This window comes from Jaculus jaculus, chromosome 12, assembly GCF_020740685.1.
Source record: "Jaculus jaculus isolate mJacJac1 chromosome 12, mJacJac1.mat.Y.cur, whole genome shotgun sequence".
Lineage (NCBI taxonomy): Eukaryota > Metazoa > Chordata > Mammalia > Rodentia > Dipodidae > Jaculus > Jaculus jaculus.
Genome location: NC_059113.1, coordinates 32,330,781 through 32,346,125, shown reverse-complemented (window position 1 = coordinate 32,346,125; position 15,345 = coordinate 32,330,781). Strand labels below are relative to the sequence as shown.

General features: G+C 46.6%; 1 protein-coding gene across 1 annotated transcript in view; it reads left to right on the top strand.

Moving 5' to 3' along the window:
- The window catches only part of LOC101608646 (multidrug and toxin extrusion protein 1), a 49,982-nt gene extending 34,965 nt beyond the window's left edge, over positions 1 to 15,017 (top strand). The window contains exons 15-17 of the mRNA XM_045131393.1: positions 6,578 to 6,672; positions 8,969 to 9,038; positions 14,673 to 15,017. Coding sequence (XP_044987328.1) covers positions 6,578 to 6,672; positions 8,969 to 9,038; positions 14,673 to 14,899 — 392 coding nt within the window. The 3' untranslated portion in view covers positions 14,900 to 15,017. The remainder of the gene's footprint in view (positions 1 to 6,577; positions 6,673 to 8,968; positions 9,039 to 14,672) is intronic.
- Positions 15,018 to 15,345: the final 328 nt, after the last annotated feature.

Sequence of the window (15,345 nt, the reverse complement as noted above, 5' to 3'; positions counted from 1 at the left end):
ACATGAGGCTTCCAGCCACTGCAAACAAACTCCAGATGCGTGCGCCCCCTTGTGCATCTGGCTAACGTGGGACCTGGGGAACCGAGCCTCGAACCGGGGTCCTTAGTCTTCACAGGCAAGCGCTTAACCACTAAGCCATCTCTCCAGCCCCAGTTCTCACTTTTTCAAAGGCCATTATGGCAAAGACCTCTGAATCCCTCACACACATACTCTATGTAGACCTGTCCTGTTCCTTTAGTGATATCCTCTCAGACTGTGAGACCAAGAAAATAACATGCAATACCGAGACCGTTTTCTCTGGGGCGGTGCTGGGGAGTTTGGGGTGAGATGGGGAAGCCCCCCAGGTCAGTGCACAGGCACCTGGACACAGGACTTCTGGCACGGGTGGAGGAAATGTGGCTGGAGCAGAAGGAAGGCAGGCAGGGTGCCTTTTCACCACCTGACTGCATTTGAAGGAAAGAACTGAATCCGTAGGATCTAATTAATCTTTTTTTTTTTTAAAGAATTAATCTTTTGTTCAAAGAAATTGGGAAATATATGAATGTTCAGCTTTGGTTTCTAAAATAATAAAAAATTGGGAATCCATGGGCAGTGAATAAGGGATGATATGGAAACTGAAGTGTTGTTTTTGGGATGAAGCAAAACTGACTTAGGCCTGACTTGTTTTAACCTGTCTGTCTGTGGTGGGGGTGGAGGTGGTAAGAAGTCATCTGATAGCCACAGAGGACTTCAGTCCAACGTAGCTCACTGTGTCACTCCTTCTTCTCATATTTAATAATATTTTAATTAAAAACATGGGAGATGTTCTTCAGGCTTCCATCATGGGGCAGAAAACGAGTTAGCCAGGTTTCTGGCATTATCCATGTTTTGGAATTGCTGATGGCATGGCCAATGGAAATACCCAAGGCGACTATTTTTTGATTTATATTTTATTTAATACCACATTTCCAAAATATTATCATTGTTACATGTAATCAGTAATAAAATGCTGAGGAGATACTTTATAGACATGAGTCTTTTTATCAATATATTTTTCACTCTTTTATTTATCTATTTTTGAGAGAGAGAGAAATAAAGAGAGAGAGAGAGAGAAAATGGGTGCTCCAAGGCCTCCAGTCACTGCAAACGAACTCCAGATGCATGCACCACCTTATTCATCTGATTTATGTGGGACCTGGGTTTGTTGACTTTGCAGGCAAGCGCCGTCACTGCTAAACCATCTCTCCAGCCCTATCAATATAATTTTTAATTCATAACTTATAGCTGTGTATATTTATGAGGCACAAGGTGACACTTACAATGTGGAATGCTTAGTGCAAGGTAATTATAATATCCACCACCTTGTTTTCATTGTGATTTTACATAGTGAGGCATTTGAAATCTATTCCTGTTTTGGCTTTTTAAAAAAATGTATTTATGGGAGGGGGCAGATAGAAAAAGAATGGGTGTGCCAGGGCCTCTAGCCACTACAACCAAACTTTAGACGCATGCACCACCTTGTGCATCTGGCTTTACGTGAGTACTGAGGAATCAAACCAGGGTGCTTTGGCTTTGCAGGCAAGTGCTTTAACCCCTGGGCAATCTCTCCAGCGCCGAAATCTGTTTTCAACTTGAAACATATAATGCATTATTGTTGGCAGTAATTGCCCCACCGGGTAATAGATCTCAAAACTTACTCTCCTGTCTATCTCAAACCTTGTGCACTTTATTCTTTACAGTTTGGGGGATGGAAGCTAGGGCCTCTTGCATGCTAGACAGACCCCCTGCAGCTACACCATTAGCCCCTAGATAGAGTCTCCCTATGCAGTCCAGGAAGGCCTTGGACTTGTGATCATTCTGCCTCGGCCTCCCAAGCGCTGATAGGGCACATACCCCCATGCCCTGCTGAGTTCACATTTGAGAAAAGGAATCTATTTTCAAACAGGTCTGATTTGGCCAAAGCATATGTACTGTGTACAAAGTAGAGAGAGTCGGGAACACCTGACTGGAAATGAACCCAGTCCTTCCAACTGCCTGATAGAGAAAGTGCAGCAACATGTTCTCCCTCATGTGTGGATCCTAGCTACAGATGACTGGGCTTCCGCGTGAGAAGGAAAAAACTCAGTAGCAGAGGCCAGTAAGTTAAAAAGGAGATATAAAGGGAAGAGAAAGGAAGGGAGGAGGGTACTTAATAGGTTGGTATCGAATATATGTAAGTAGAATGATTGAGATGGGGAGGGGATATGATGGAGAATGGAATTTCAAAGGGGAAAGTTGGGGGGGGGAGGAAGGTATTACCATGGGATAATTTTATAATCATGGAAAATGTTAATAAAAATTGAGAAAAAAAATCATATTGAAAAAGAGAGAGAGAGAGAAAGTGCAGCGCAGGGACTTGGGGAGATGGCTCAGTGAATCAAGCATTTGCCGCCCAAGTGTGAGGATCTGCGTTTGAACCCTCAGCACCTATGTTAAGTGCTGGAGGAGGGGTGAGGGCGCTAACGTACATGACAGTGGCTGAAACCCCAGCACTTGGGAGGCAGATGGTGGATCCCTGGCTGAATTAGTGAGTTCTGGGCTCAAACAAGAGACTTTGTCTCAGTGAATTAAGGGTGATCAAGGGAGGTACGAGATGTCAACTTTTGCCCTCCACGTGTGCGCAGGCGCATACATGCACGTCTATGGCTATATGCACACTTACACAGATAAAGAAGTTGGGGGGGACCTGGGTGATGGCTCAGTGGATTAAGCACTAACCACACAGCCATGAATACCTCTCCAGAGCCCACGTAAAAGCTGTGGCTAGCTTTTGCAATCTCAGTGTGCATTCAGCAAGAAGGGAGGCAGAGAGGAAAATTTTCCAGAAGCTTGTGAATCAGAGACCCTACCTCAAATGAGGTGGAAGGTGAGGTCCTGTGATTTCCATATGTGCACTCTGGCACAAGTATGCTCACACTCACACACACAAGCACACATACACTAAGAATATATATATATATATATGTGTGTGTATATATATACATATATATATATGTTATATATACATGTACACAATATCTTTATTGATTTATCTATTTGCAAGCACAGAGAGAGAAAGAATGGGCACACCAGGGCCTCTAGCCACTGCAAATGAACTCCAGATGCATGTGCCACTTTGTGCATCTGGCTTTACATGGGTACTGAGGAATCAAACCCAGGTCATTAGGCTTTGCAGGCAAGTGCCTTAGCCACTTAGCAATCTCTCCAGCCCCCACATTTTTTAAAAAAATATTTTTAGTTACTTATTTGAGAGAAAATTAAAGAAAGAGGCAGATATATAGAGAGAATAGGCACACCAGGGCCTCTAGCCACTGCAAATAAACTCCAGATGCATGTGCCACCCTGTGCATCTGGCTTACATGGCTACTGGGGAGTCAAACCTGGGTCCTTAGGCTTCTCAGGCAAGTGTCTTAACTGCTAAGCTATCTCTCCACCCCTCTATTTTTATTATATTTTTTTTGGTTTTTTTTGAGGTAGGGTCTCATTCTAGCCCAGGCTGACCCGGAATTCACTATGTAGACTTGGGGTGATCTTTAACGCATGGTGATTGTCCTACCTCTGCCTCCCAAGTGCTTGGATTAAAAGCGTGCGCCACCACTGTCAGCTCAAAAATATTTTTTAAACATATTTATTTATTTGAGAGAGAGATAGAGGGAGGGGGAGAAAGAGAAAGGGCGTGCCAAGGCATCCAGCCACTGTAGATAAACTCCAGACACATGTGCCCCCTTATGCATCTGGCTTACATAGGTCCTAAAGAATCGAACTGGAATCCTTTGGCTTTGCAGGCAAATGCCTTAACTGCTAAGCCACTTCTCCAGCAGCCCCCCCCCCATAGGGTTTTCTTTTTTTTTTTTCGAGGTAGAGTCTCACTCTAGCCCAGGCTGACCTGAGATTCAACATGGAATCTCAGGGTGGCCTTGAACTCACAGCGATCCTCCTACCTCTGCCTCCCGAGTGCTGGAATTAAAGGCATGTGCCACCATGCCCAACCAAAATAGTTTTTTACTATAGTGAAATTGTTTTGAATTTCATGTTGCTGCTTACGTGTATGCTATAGTCTAGAAAGTTCCCAGAAGGGCATCAGAATGCTGCAAGTTCTCACAAGCATCCCCAACAAATTCTAACAGCAGCCATCAGAATTTCCTTGGAGGCCTTTCAAATCCACAAGTTCCTGGGCCACACCCAGGGGATCTTAATAATTATTCTGTATCTTTTCCATATATGTTATGTCATTACTGGAAATCAAGTTCATAACTTTCAAATTGCAGCTGGAGTTAGCTAGCTATTTCTATGGAAGACCGTTAGCGTGAGCTTGTAGTTCCTATGTACTGGGAACTCCACATTTGAACAAGGAAGCCAGAGACTAATCCGTCAAGGACTTCACTATTATCAAGAGGTAGCTGATCACATCTGTGAGTGAGCTGAGAGGGTAATTGGCACCAAGGAGCAGAGCTGTAAACTTTGCAGTCTGCTCGCCTTAACCTTCCAACCATGACATGGTCTAGCCTCAGCCCTCTCATGGTTCTGAATGCTCGTGGAAAGAAGCTAAGATCAAGAAAAACGCAAAAAAGCAAAGGCTTTGGATTTGGAGTCTGCTACACAAGGGAGTTGGCCACTGTCACCGTGTTCTGGCAGGAACTCCAAGGCAGGCAGAGGAGTAGGAAAACATTACAGTGGGAAAGGGTTTGGCTCAGGTGTGCCCTGATTGGAGGCAGCTGAGTAGACACGGTGTCTCCATGTGATTGGGTCAGGCTACGCATTTGACTTTGGTCAAAATGAGGGAGAATTGTCAGTTCCTAAGTCCTGGTCAGTGGTTACAGAGGTTATTGTTTAACCTCACAGATTGCCCCTAGAGAAAGCAGCCTGGCTTCCTGAAGTCTGCTTTCTAGCAGGCTGCCTCCTTGAACTGTCTAATGGGGAGGAGGGTCTTTCTGGGCTGCTGGCAGCAATGCTGAGTCAGAATTGAAGGTTTTTTTTTTAATATATTTTATTTTTCTTTATTTATTTGAGAGAGATAGAAATAGGCAGGGAGAGAGAGAGAAAATGGGCGCGCCAGGGTCTCCAGCCACTGCAAGTAAACTCCAGATGCATGCGCCCCCTTGTGCATCTGGCTTATATGATTCATGGGGAATCAAACATGGGTCCTTTGCCTTTGCAGGAAAGCGCCTTAACCACTGAGACATCTCTCCAGCTCCAGAATTGAAGTTTTATGTGATCTGGCCATGGTGCCTTCGCGTGCTCAGCATCTCCTGGCTGGCTCGGGGCTTTTGATTCTGCTACTGAGTCATTGTTGACAAAATCTCTCATCATCTGGGGTTCCCTCTGTGACCTATGTAGGCTAGGTAGGACTCAGTAGGTTACGTTGAGATCCACAAGACTTTCCCCAGCCTCTCCTCTGTGTGCTTGCCAGAACTTTCTGCCATGTAACCAGGCTCTGGAACTTCCAGCAAAGTCTGTGCCCACACAGTTATGTCTATAGGTTGGGCAGGAATCATGGGGATATTAATGGCTGGTGATTTCTGCTTTAAATTTTTTTGTCCACTACTGTGATGTCTCCTCTATTTCAAAGGGATATGGAACCAGAGTTTTACAAGCAGCATTTTGGAACACAGACATTGATTTCTGGATGGTTCCTCCACCAAGGGTGAAGCTGGGGTGCGGGGGGTGCAGGTGTTGAGCACATGTGTGGCTCCGAGTCCATTCCTAGTACCCACCTCCAAAGCTTCTCTCCTTTGCAGAAGTCTAAGTATGAATGCATTTAAGTCTTGCAGATAGTGGTCATGGGAGTTTCCCATTTTGCTAATTTTCAGTCAACAGCCATGCAAAATAACTAACCTTCAAATTAAAGGCTTCCCGTACAAATGCCCAAATTAAAAATGAAAAGTTTTAATTATTGGCCATAAGTAACTTCTTTCAAAAAGAAAAAAAGAAAGCCGGGCGTGGTGGCGCACACCTTTAATCCAGCACTCCGGAGGCAGAGGTAGGAGGACCACCATGCGTTCAAAGCCACCCTGAGACTAATTCCAGGTCAGCCTGAGCTAGAGTGAGACCCTACCTTGGAAAACCAAAAAATAACAATAATAAAATTAAAAAAGGTCTCTTTTGAAGAACATAGAACAAACATACTTTTTCCTGCAAAACTTTGCTAATAACTAGCATTGCCTCCCCCCCCCCCCCCGCCACTTCTCTCTTTCTCTCTCCTTCTCTCTAGCCGAGTCTGATCTGGAAGTCAATCTATAGCCCAGACTGCCTTCAAACTCACAATGACCCTCCTACCTCAGCCTCCTGAGCGCTGCTGGTATTAAAGATGTGGACCACCACCCTTGGCTTGCACGTTCCTGAATATCCAAGCATTATCCTCAAAAGGTCAAAAATAGCTTCCTGGACCTTTGTGGGTCCTAACTCACAGGAGGAGGTCTCAAGGAGTGCTGGGCCATCCAGAGACTGCACCTTAACCCGTGCACACTGACTGTCAGCATGGCCCACGGAAGTGACGAGGGACGCATCCTGCGCAGGGTGGCCATTCACGAGCTAACCTCTCGAATGTCTGCACGCTCAGGTCTGTGGTTGGGGATCATCATCTGCACCATCTCGCAAGCCGTGTGCTTCCTGGTCTTCATTGCTCGGCTCAACTGGAAACAAGCCTGCCAGCAGGTAACTATGCTCCTCGCTACCCATCCTTGCTTAGAAACCAACCACAACCCCATGTGGCACACACGCTTTGAACTTGAGATGTTCTTTTCTCTCTCTCTCTCTTTTTAAATTTTTTATTTATTTAGAGGGAGGGAAGGAGAGAGGGTGGACGCTCCAGGGCCTCTAACCACTGCAAATGAACTCCAGAAGCATGTGCCACCATGTACACTTGGCTTACATGGGTTCTGGGGAATTGAACCTTGGTCCTTAGGCTTCCCAGACAAGTGCCTTAACCATTAAGCCATGTCTCCAGCCCTCTTCTCTCTTCTATGCTGTTTTGTTTTAACTGGGTTCTGGATTTTCAGATGTAAAGGGCCATGTGACCCTGGCTCTGTCCATTCCCCTTTATTAATCCCATGACTAGAAAAATACAGAGTTTCATCCTTAAGAATTGAACTCGAGAGAATTTTTCCAAGTTCATCTTGTATTTTGTATTTATTTTTTTGTTGTTTGTTTGTTTTTCAAGGTCAGGTCTCACTCTGGTCCAGGCTGACCTGGAATTAACTATGTAGTCTCAGGGTGACCTCGAACTCACAGTGATCCTCCTACCTCTGCCTCCCGAGTGCTGGGATTAAAGACGTGCACCACCACGCCCAGCTATTTTTTTTTAAATTAAGTTATTTATTTGACAGAGAAGTGGGGGGATAAGGAGAGAGAATGGGTGCGCTAGGGCCTCCAGCCACTGCAAACGAACTCCAGATGCATGAGCCCCCTTGTGCATCTGGCTAACGTGGGTCCTGGGGAATCAAACCTGGTTCCTTTGGCTTTGCAGGCAAATGCCTTAACTGCTAAGCTATCCTTAAAGCCCAGCCTTGTATTTTTTTAAATAATAACAACATATTTTTCCAAAGATGCTATATGCCTCCTTCTCTTCACCTTTCCAGGGCCAATGTGAGGCTGGGAAATAGGAGGTAGAACAAAGAGCTTAAGTGAGAAAGTGAGGAAGGGCAGGTTCTAAGTAATCTCCGTCCCTTCTGTCCCTCATATTGGCCCACCCTTCCCCACCATAGACCCATTCAGTCCTTTAAAAAATATTTTTTGTTTATTTTTATTTATTTATTTGAGAGCAACAGACAGAGAGAGAAAGAGGCAGAGAGAGAGAGAGAGATAATGGGCACTCCAGGGCCTCCAGCCACTGCAAATGAACTCCAGATGCGTGTGCCCCCTTGGGCATCTGGCTAACATGGGTCCTGGGGAATCAGGCCTTGAACCGGGGTCCTTAGGTTTCACAAGCAAGTGCTTAACTGCTAAGCCATCTCTCTAGCCCCCCATTTTTTTTTAATTTATGAGAGGGATAGAGAGAGAGGCAAACAGAGACAAAGAGAATGGGCATGCCAGGACCTCTAGCCACTGCAAACAAACTCCAGATACATGCGCCACTTTGTGCATCTGGCTTTACATGGTTACCGGCTGTTGCAGTCCGGGTCGCATTGCTGTTAGAAATCACCCAACCAAGAGCAGCTTCTGGGAAAAAGAGATTTATTTTGGCTTACAGGCTCGAGGGGAAGCTCCACGATGGCAGGGGAAAACGATGGCATGAGCAGAGGGTGGACATCACCCCCTGGCCACATAAGGTGGACCACAGCAACAGGAGGGTGTGCCAAACACTGGCATGGGGAAACTGGCTATAAAGCCCATAAGCCGGCCCCCAACAATACACTCCCTCCAGGAGGCATTAATTCCCAAATCTCCATCAGCTGGGAACCTAGCATTCAGAACACCTAAGTTTATGGGGGACACCTGAATCAAACCACCACACCGGCTTTACACTGGTCCTGGGGAATAGAACCTGGGTCCTTTGACTTTGCCAGCAAGCACCTTAACCTCTAAGCCATCTCTCCAAGCCCCCGTTCAGTCTTTTGAAGGAGGGCTCCATAGTGACTTAGAGAAGTTCTGCCTTTGTATATCAGTTAAAGAACATAGCTTGGGCTGGAGAGATGGCTTAGCGGTTAAGCGCTTGCCTGTGAAGCCTAAGGACCCCGGTTCGAGGCTCGGTTCCCCAGGTCCCACGTTAGCCAGATGCACAAGGGGGCGCACGCATCTGGAGTTCGTTTGCAGAGGCTGGAAGCCCTGGCGCGCCCATTCTCTCTCTCCCCCTCTATCTGTCTTTCTCTCTGTGTCTGTCACTCTCAAATAAATAAATAAAAAAATTAAAAAAAAAAAAAAGAACATAGCTTTTCTTACACTGGGTGACCACATAGTGTCTTACCTGCACTACCTAATGACATATGGACTTACGTTGAGTGTTACTTTCTAGGCTAGAGTACATGCCAATTTGAAGGTCAGCGTGACCCTGAATGGGAATTCTGCTGCCTCTCCGGATCCAGGTATGGTGCAAGCTGCAACTCTCTTAGCTCTGACACAGGCTTGGCTGTGTAGGACTGGAGGGCCATTTGTGGGGTGCATCCAGTGCTGGGCTCCCACTGAAACAGGCATTGATGTCTTAGAAACAAATGTAAAGTCTAGTCACACTTTTTTTTTTCAAGATGGGGTCTCGCTCTAGCCCAGGCTGACCCAAAATTCAGTATGTAGTCTCATGGTGGCCTCGAACTCAAGGCAATCCTCCTACCTCTGCCTCCCAAGTGCTGGGATTAAAGGCATGTGCCACCACGCCCTGCTTCTCATCACACTTTGAAGTAAAGTTTGCTTCAGTCACATCAACACACTGTTATTGGTGATGTAAAGCTCCCTGGTTCTTCTGATCTGTGGCACTTCTGCAAGCATTTCTTTTAGTTTATTTTTTTTGCAAGCAGAGAGGATGGGGGAGAATAGGAATGCCAGGGCCTCCAGCAAACAATGCAAACAAACTCTAGACTTTGTGCATCTGGCTTTACATGGGTACTAGGGAATTGAACCTAGGTCATTAGGCTTTGCAAGCAAGCACCTTAACTGCTGAGCCATCCCTCCAGCCCGGGCATTTCTTTAAGTCCATTTTGAGTTGTTAATGGGTAGTGTGGTGTCTCAGTGCATGTGCACAAATGTGTCATGAGCAGGGTAGCATGGCTGGCAGATTCATCCCCTCACATAGTCATCATTCCTTTGCGTTGGGTAACAGGCATTTCTAGCCCTTGGCAATCCTATGTATGAAACCTATCTTGGAAGCTGATGTTTGCATGTTTGTTTGAGTGGCGTCTCTGGGGTCCATTAGGCATCATTTATTTGCTATAAGTAGGTTGTTGGCCAAGGTTCTGGTGAATGTCCAACAAACATGGCTATGTTGAGTTGTTTTCCTGTCACTTTGGCAACTCATTTATAGGCAGTTTCTTGACCAGCCCTTTTGCTCCTATAAGGGAACTCAAAATGACTTCCTTGCACCCTCCTGCATTTTGTGGCAGGGCTACAAGTTAAACTGACACAAGGCAGATCAGCGGGAGAAAACTGGTATTTAGTTATATTCAGAGGTGTGGGAGCCCCACACGTAGGAGATTTGAAGCCGGGACAGATGACTGACATAGACAGCCTCCGGAACCCCAGACAGGAGCAGGATGAGGGGAGGTGGCTATACAGGTTACAGGAAGGAGAAAAGGTATGCCCACTAAAGATGGTCTTGTAATGCAGGTAGTCTGTCAGGTAATAGAAGTTGAGGGGAGCAGCCATTTTCCTGGGATAGATGTCTTTACTAATATAGATGTCCTTCATAGATATATCTTGTCTGAAAAGGCAGATTTTCAGAACTCTTCCTCTGTCTTCAGTTTCTTAGAATAGCCATCTCAAAGCATGCCAAAGAACACTATATTTGGGTGGCACGTTTTGTCATTCTAGAGTCCTGTTTTGGGGTATGACATCCTGAGCCCTCATACTCCTTATAATGTGACGCTTTAGATTACCAACATGGTCAAATGGCCAGCAGCAGTCAGTTTTTTTTTTTTTTTTCCTGTGATTTTGCTCCTGGAATCTAGTTTGTTTGCATCTTTCTTTCTTTCTTCCTTTCTTTCTTTTCTCTCTCTCTCTCTCTCTCTCCTTCTCTCTCTTTCTTTTCTTTTGAGGTAGAGTCTCACTCTAGTTCCGGCTGACCTGGAATTCACATTCACTACGTAGTCTCAGGGTGGCCTCGAACTCTCATCCATCCTCCTACCTCTGCCTCCTGAGTACTGAAATCAAAGGTGTGCACCACCATGCCAGCTTGGGATCTAATTTTTTTTTAATGTTTTAAAATTTTCTTATTTATGAGAGAGAGAGAAAGAGAGAGAGTGGGTGTGCCAGGGCCTTCAGCCACTGCTAATGAACTCCAGACATGTGCACCCCCTTGTGCATCTGGCTAACATGGGTCCTGGGGAATCGAACCAGGTTCCTTTGGCTTTGCAGGCAAACACCTTAAGTGCTAATCCATCTCTTCAGCCCAAGAAGATGATTCGTAAAACACCACATTTTATTCATATATCACAAAGATGTGGGGAAGGGAAAAAAACCTGAAGGCTGAGGAAGGGAAGGTGAAGTAAGGAGAAGAGATATGCCATGTGGAGTCCAGGTTAAAAAAAAAACATGAAAAGAAACAACGCACACTTCAAAAAAGATTAAAGTCTGTAATGAAGATAGATGTTCTTTCCCATCTCAGCTGGGTGGGGAGAGGGAAGTCTTACCAATGAAAAGACTCAAAAGGTAGTCTCCCCGCGGGTTAGAGATGATGTACTTTAGAATTCACACCCCGTACACCTGGACACACCTATTCCAAGTGTCCCAGCCAGGGCTCAGAGGAGGAAGCCATCCATACCTGGGCAGGTGCGCACTCAAGAGAGATCTGATTGGGTGAGATGGGCAAATGTTAGGTGGGGCTGAGGCAGGCAAGGCTGGGATAGGTGTGGTGAGGGTGTGATGTGGGATCATTATAAAACCTCTGCCTAGTCCAGGAACTATCTGCCTACTTTGTAACCCCCTCACCGCCCCCACACACAGTGCCTCAAAACAATGACACAAAAAATTGGGCAAGCTCAGTTTGCAAAGTACCTGCCTCTCAATCATGAGGACCTGAATTCAATCTTCAGTACCCACGTAAAAATGCCCAGTTTGGGCTGGAGAGATGGCATAGAGGTTAAGGCACTCGCCAGCAAATCCAAAGGATCCAGGTTCGGTTCCCCAATACCCACACAAAGCCAGATGCACAAGGTGGTGCATGCCTCTGGAGGAGGCCCTGGTGTGCGCCTGTAATCCAGTGGGCTGGAGACAAGTGGATCCCTAGTTTAATTGGTGAGCTCTAGACCAATGAGCAACCTTGTCTCTAAAGAAGGTATGTGGTATACCCAAGGGACAGCACCCAAGTTTCTCTGGCTCCTAAATGCATACAAACATATTTGCATGTATGTCCACATATACCCCCTACACACACACACACACACACACACACACACACACACACAACACACACAACACAAATATGAGTGAAAAGCCGAGAAAGGAGATTTAGTCCATAAAGTCACATTGGGAAGAGAAAGAGGACCAGTGATTTCTCTGCAAGTCCCTCTTTAGAGACACAAGATTTAGGTTTAAATAGAAGGTAATGTTAAAGGGGGAGTTTAGGGTTCTGAGGTACTTCCTGGAACCCCAAGCCCTGAGTTTAGATCTGCAAACAAATCAAAGAATTGGCAATTCCAGATTCAAGAGAATGATTTTTAAAATACCACATGTGACTCAGATATCATAGGGGAAAGGGCTGAAGATGGGAAAGCAAGGTGGGGAGAAGGAAGACAGTGGAGCCCAGGATCCAAAAAGATTAAAAGTGAAGACAGTGGGGCTGGAGAGATGGCTTAGTGGTTAAGCACTTGCCTGTGAAGCCTAAGGACCCTGGTTCAAGGCTTGATTCCCCAGGACCCACATAAGCCAGATGCACAAGGGGGCACACGCGTCTGGAGTTCATTTGCAGTGGCTGGAGGCCCTGGCACGCCCACTCTCTCTCTCTCTCTCTCTCTATGTGCCCCTTTCTCTCTCTGTCTGTCGCTCTCAAATAAATAAATAAATAAAAATAATTTTTAAAAAAGTGAAGACAGTAACAGAAAGTAAAATGTAGCCAGGCATGGAGGCACATGCCTTTAGTCCCAGCACTTTGGCAGGCAGAGGTAGAGGATCAGAGAGTTTGAGGCCATCCTGAGACTACACAGTGAATTCCAGGTCAGTGCCCGGGTGGGAAGACCCATGACAGATGCTGCTACAGTTTTGGAGAGTGAATGAGAGCCATCTCTCCTTGGGTCAGGGAAATATACTCTAGAATTCACATCAGCCCACCTGGACACACCTACCCCAGGTGTCCCAGCCAATCGGCCTGGGCTTAGAGAAGAAATCCACCCACACCTGGGTAGGGTGCCGGCTCAAGAGACATCTAAACCCAGAATCCCCCAACTGAAGCAGGCAGGGTGGGCTGAGATAGGTAAGGCCAGCTGGGACAGGTGTGGCGAGGGTGTGACGTCCTACAGTCCCTTCCTTTAAGGGTCATCCTGGTCCTGCCTAGTTAAACTGCCAACAAATAGAGCCCTCTCCCACCACAGTAAGAGATATGCACAATTAAGCAGACCCTGGTCAAGGTGTGGTCCTGTCCTCTGCTAACTGACCCATCATTTTCTCCACTCCAGTCTCTCTTGCAAGATGGTCTGACATGTTGTCAGTACTATATGAAATCTCTTACTGGGAGCCCCAGAATCCAGTCTTTTCTCCCCATGTGAGACTCAGGGGGAAATTCCAATTTCTTGGGGCCCATTGTTTCAATAGGCTGATAGTAAAAGCGAAGTGTCTCTTTAGAATATCTTCGTTCCTTCCAGGATAGTGTCAGGGTCCCCTTGGTGGGTGCAAAGCCAAGAAGCAGAACCAGTAAGAGATAACAGAGTGAAGAGCTACTGGGACTGTCTCCAGAAACAAACAAGAGGGTTTTATTGGGGAAACATGTGTGTCATTCTACATACAGGCAGCACATGTATAGGTGGGCATTTTCCTGAGCATGCTCAGTTTGAGATCATGCCTCGCATGCACAAAAATGGTGGGCAGGAACTCCTAGATGGACAACTCAGCCTTATAATGAGACTCTAGTGAGCACAGCTCACTGTAAGTCAATGAGAAGAGTGACTCAGTGTGGCTTGAGTGTGGTTTACTCTTCAGGGCCTTATCTGAAACAAACAAAAAGAACCCATGTGTTGCAGTCCGGTTCGCATTGCTGGTAGAAATCACCCAACCAAGAGCAGCTTCTGGGAAAAAGATTTATTTTTTGCTCACAGGCTCGAGGGGAAGCTCCATGATGGCGGGGGAAAACAATGGCATGAGCAGAGGGTGGACATCACCCCCTGGCCAACATAAGGTGGACCACAGTCTCAGGAGGGTGTGCTAAACACTGGCATAGGGAAACTGGCTTTAATACCCATAAGCTGGCCCCCAACAGTACACTCCCTCCAGGAGGCATTAATTCCCAAATCTCCATCAGCTGGGAACCTAGCATTCAGAACACCTAAGTTTATGGGGGACACCTGACTCAAAGCACCACACCATGTGAGGGAATGTTAACAGCCACCTGAAGGGATGGTGTCCCCCTCCCTTGGAGCAAAATAGGAGCTTGTGCCTAGAAGTCTCACCTAGCAGCTGATGTCTTTTTTATTATTATTATTATTTATTTATTTGAGAGCGACAGACACAGAGAGAAAGACAGATAGAGGGAGAGAGAGAGAATGGGCGCGCCAGGGCTTCCAGCCTCTGCAAACGAACTCCAGACGCGTGCGCCCCCTTGTGCATCTGGCTAACGTGGGACCTGGGGAACCGAGCCTCGAACCGGGGTCCTTAGGCTTCACAGGCAGGCGCTTAACCGCTAAGCCATCTCTCCAGCCCAGCTGATGTCTTTTTAATTCACTGTGGCAACTGTCTCCTGAATTTGCTTTCTCTCAGCAGTTACCATATATATGTATAATTATTTATGCAGGCCAAACAAAAAAGTCCTTTCAAGCTGCTAATAAGGTGCTTTTATTTATTTATTTATTTACTTTCTTCCACAGTGGGTCCTGAAAGCCACGGGGAAATTGTAATGAAAGATATTGGAAAAAAGGATGAGACTCAGTTGGACCAGCAGATGCACCCACACCCACCTTTGCCCGTCGAGCCAAAGGACAGCAACAAATTGTCTGGGAAGCAGTTGGTACTACGTCGAGGGCTCTTGCTGCTAGGGGCCGTTTTATTACTGGCGGCCGGGATTGCCACGCGAGTGTATGTCAGGATGGAGTAGAGGGTCAAGGGTCACTTGATGCAAACGCGCCTCGACGCAGGATGGGGTGACTTCTGACAAACCCACCACAAAGTGAAAACCAGTATGCCAGGGCTGGGAGTGTAGTTCAGTGGTACAGCACACGCTTAGCATGCTCAGGGCCCTGAGTCCATTCCCTAGCAACCACAAAAGAGAAAGGGGGATATGGGGAAGAGAGACCACTATCAGTTGACAATACCTTTACCCTGAAGCCGGGAGGCAGAGGCAGGAGGATCGCCGTGAGTTCGAGGCCACCCTGAGACTCCATAGTGAATTCCAGGTCAGCCTGGGCTAGAGCGAGACCCTGCCTTGAACTCCCCTGCCCGCCAGTACAACACCTAACCCAGCAAGCCCCGCCCGCAGCACGGCACACGGGCCGGGGCTGGAGGTGGCTCAGTGCCGCTGCTCTTCTCCTCAAGAGGATGTTA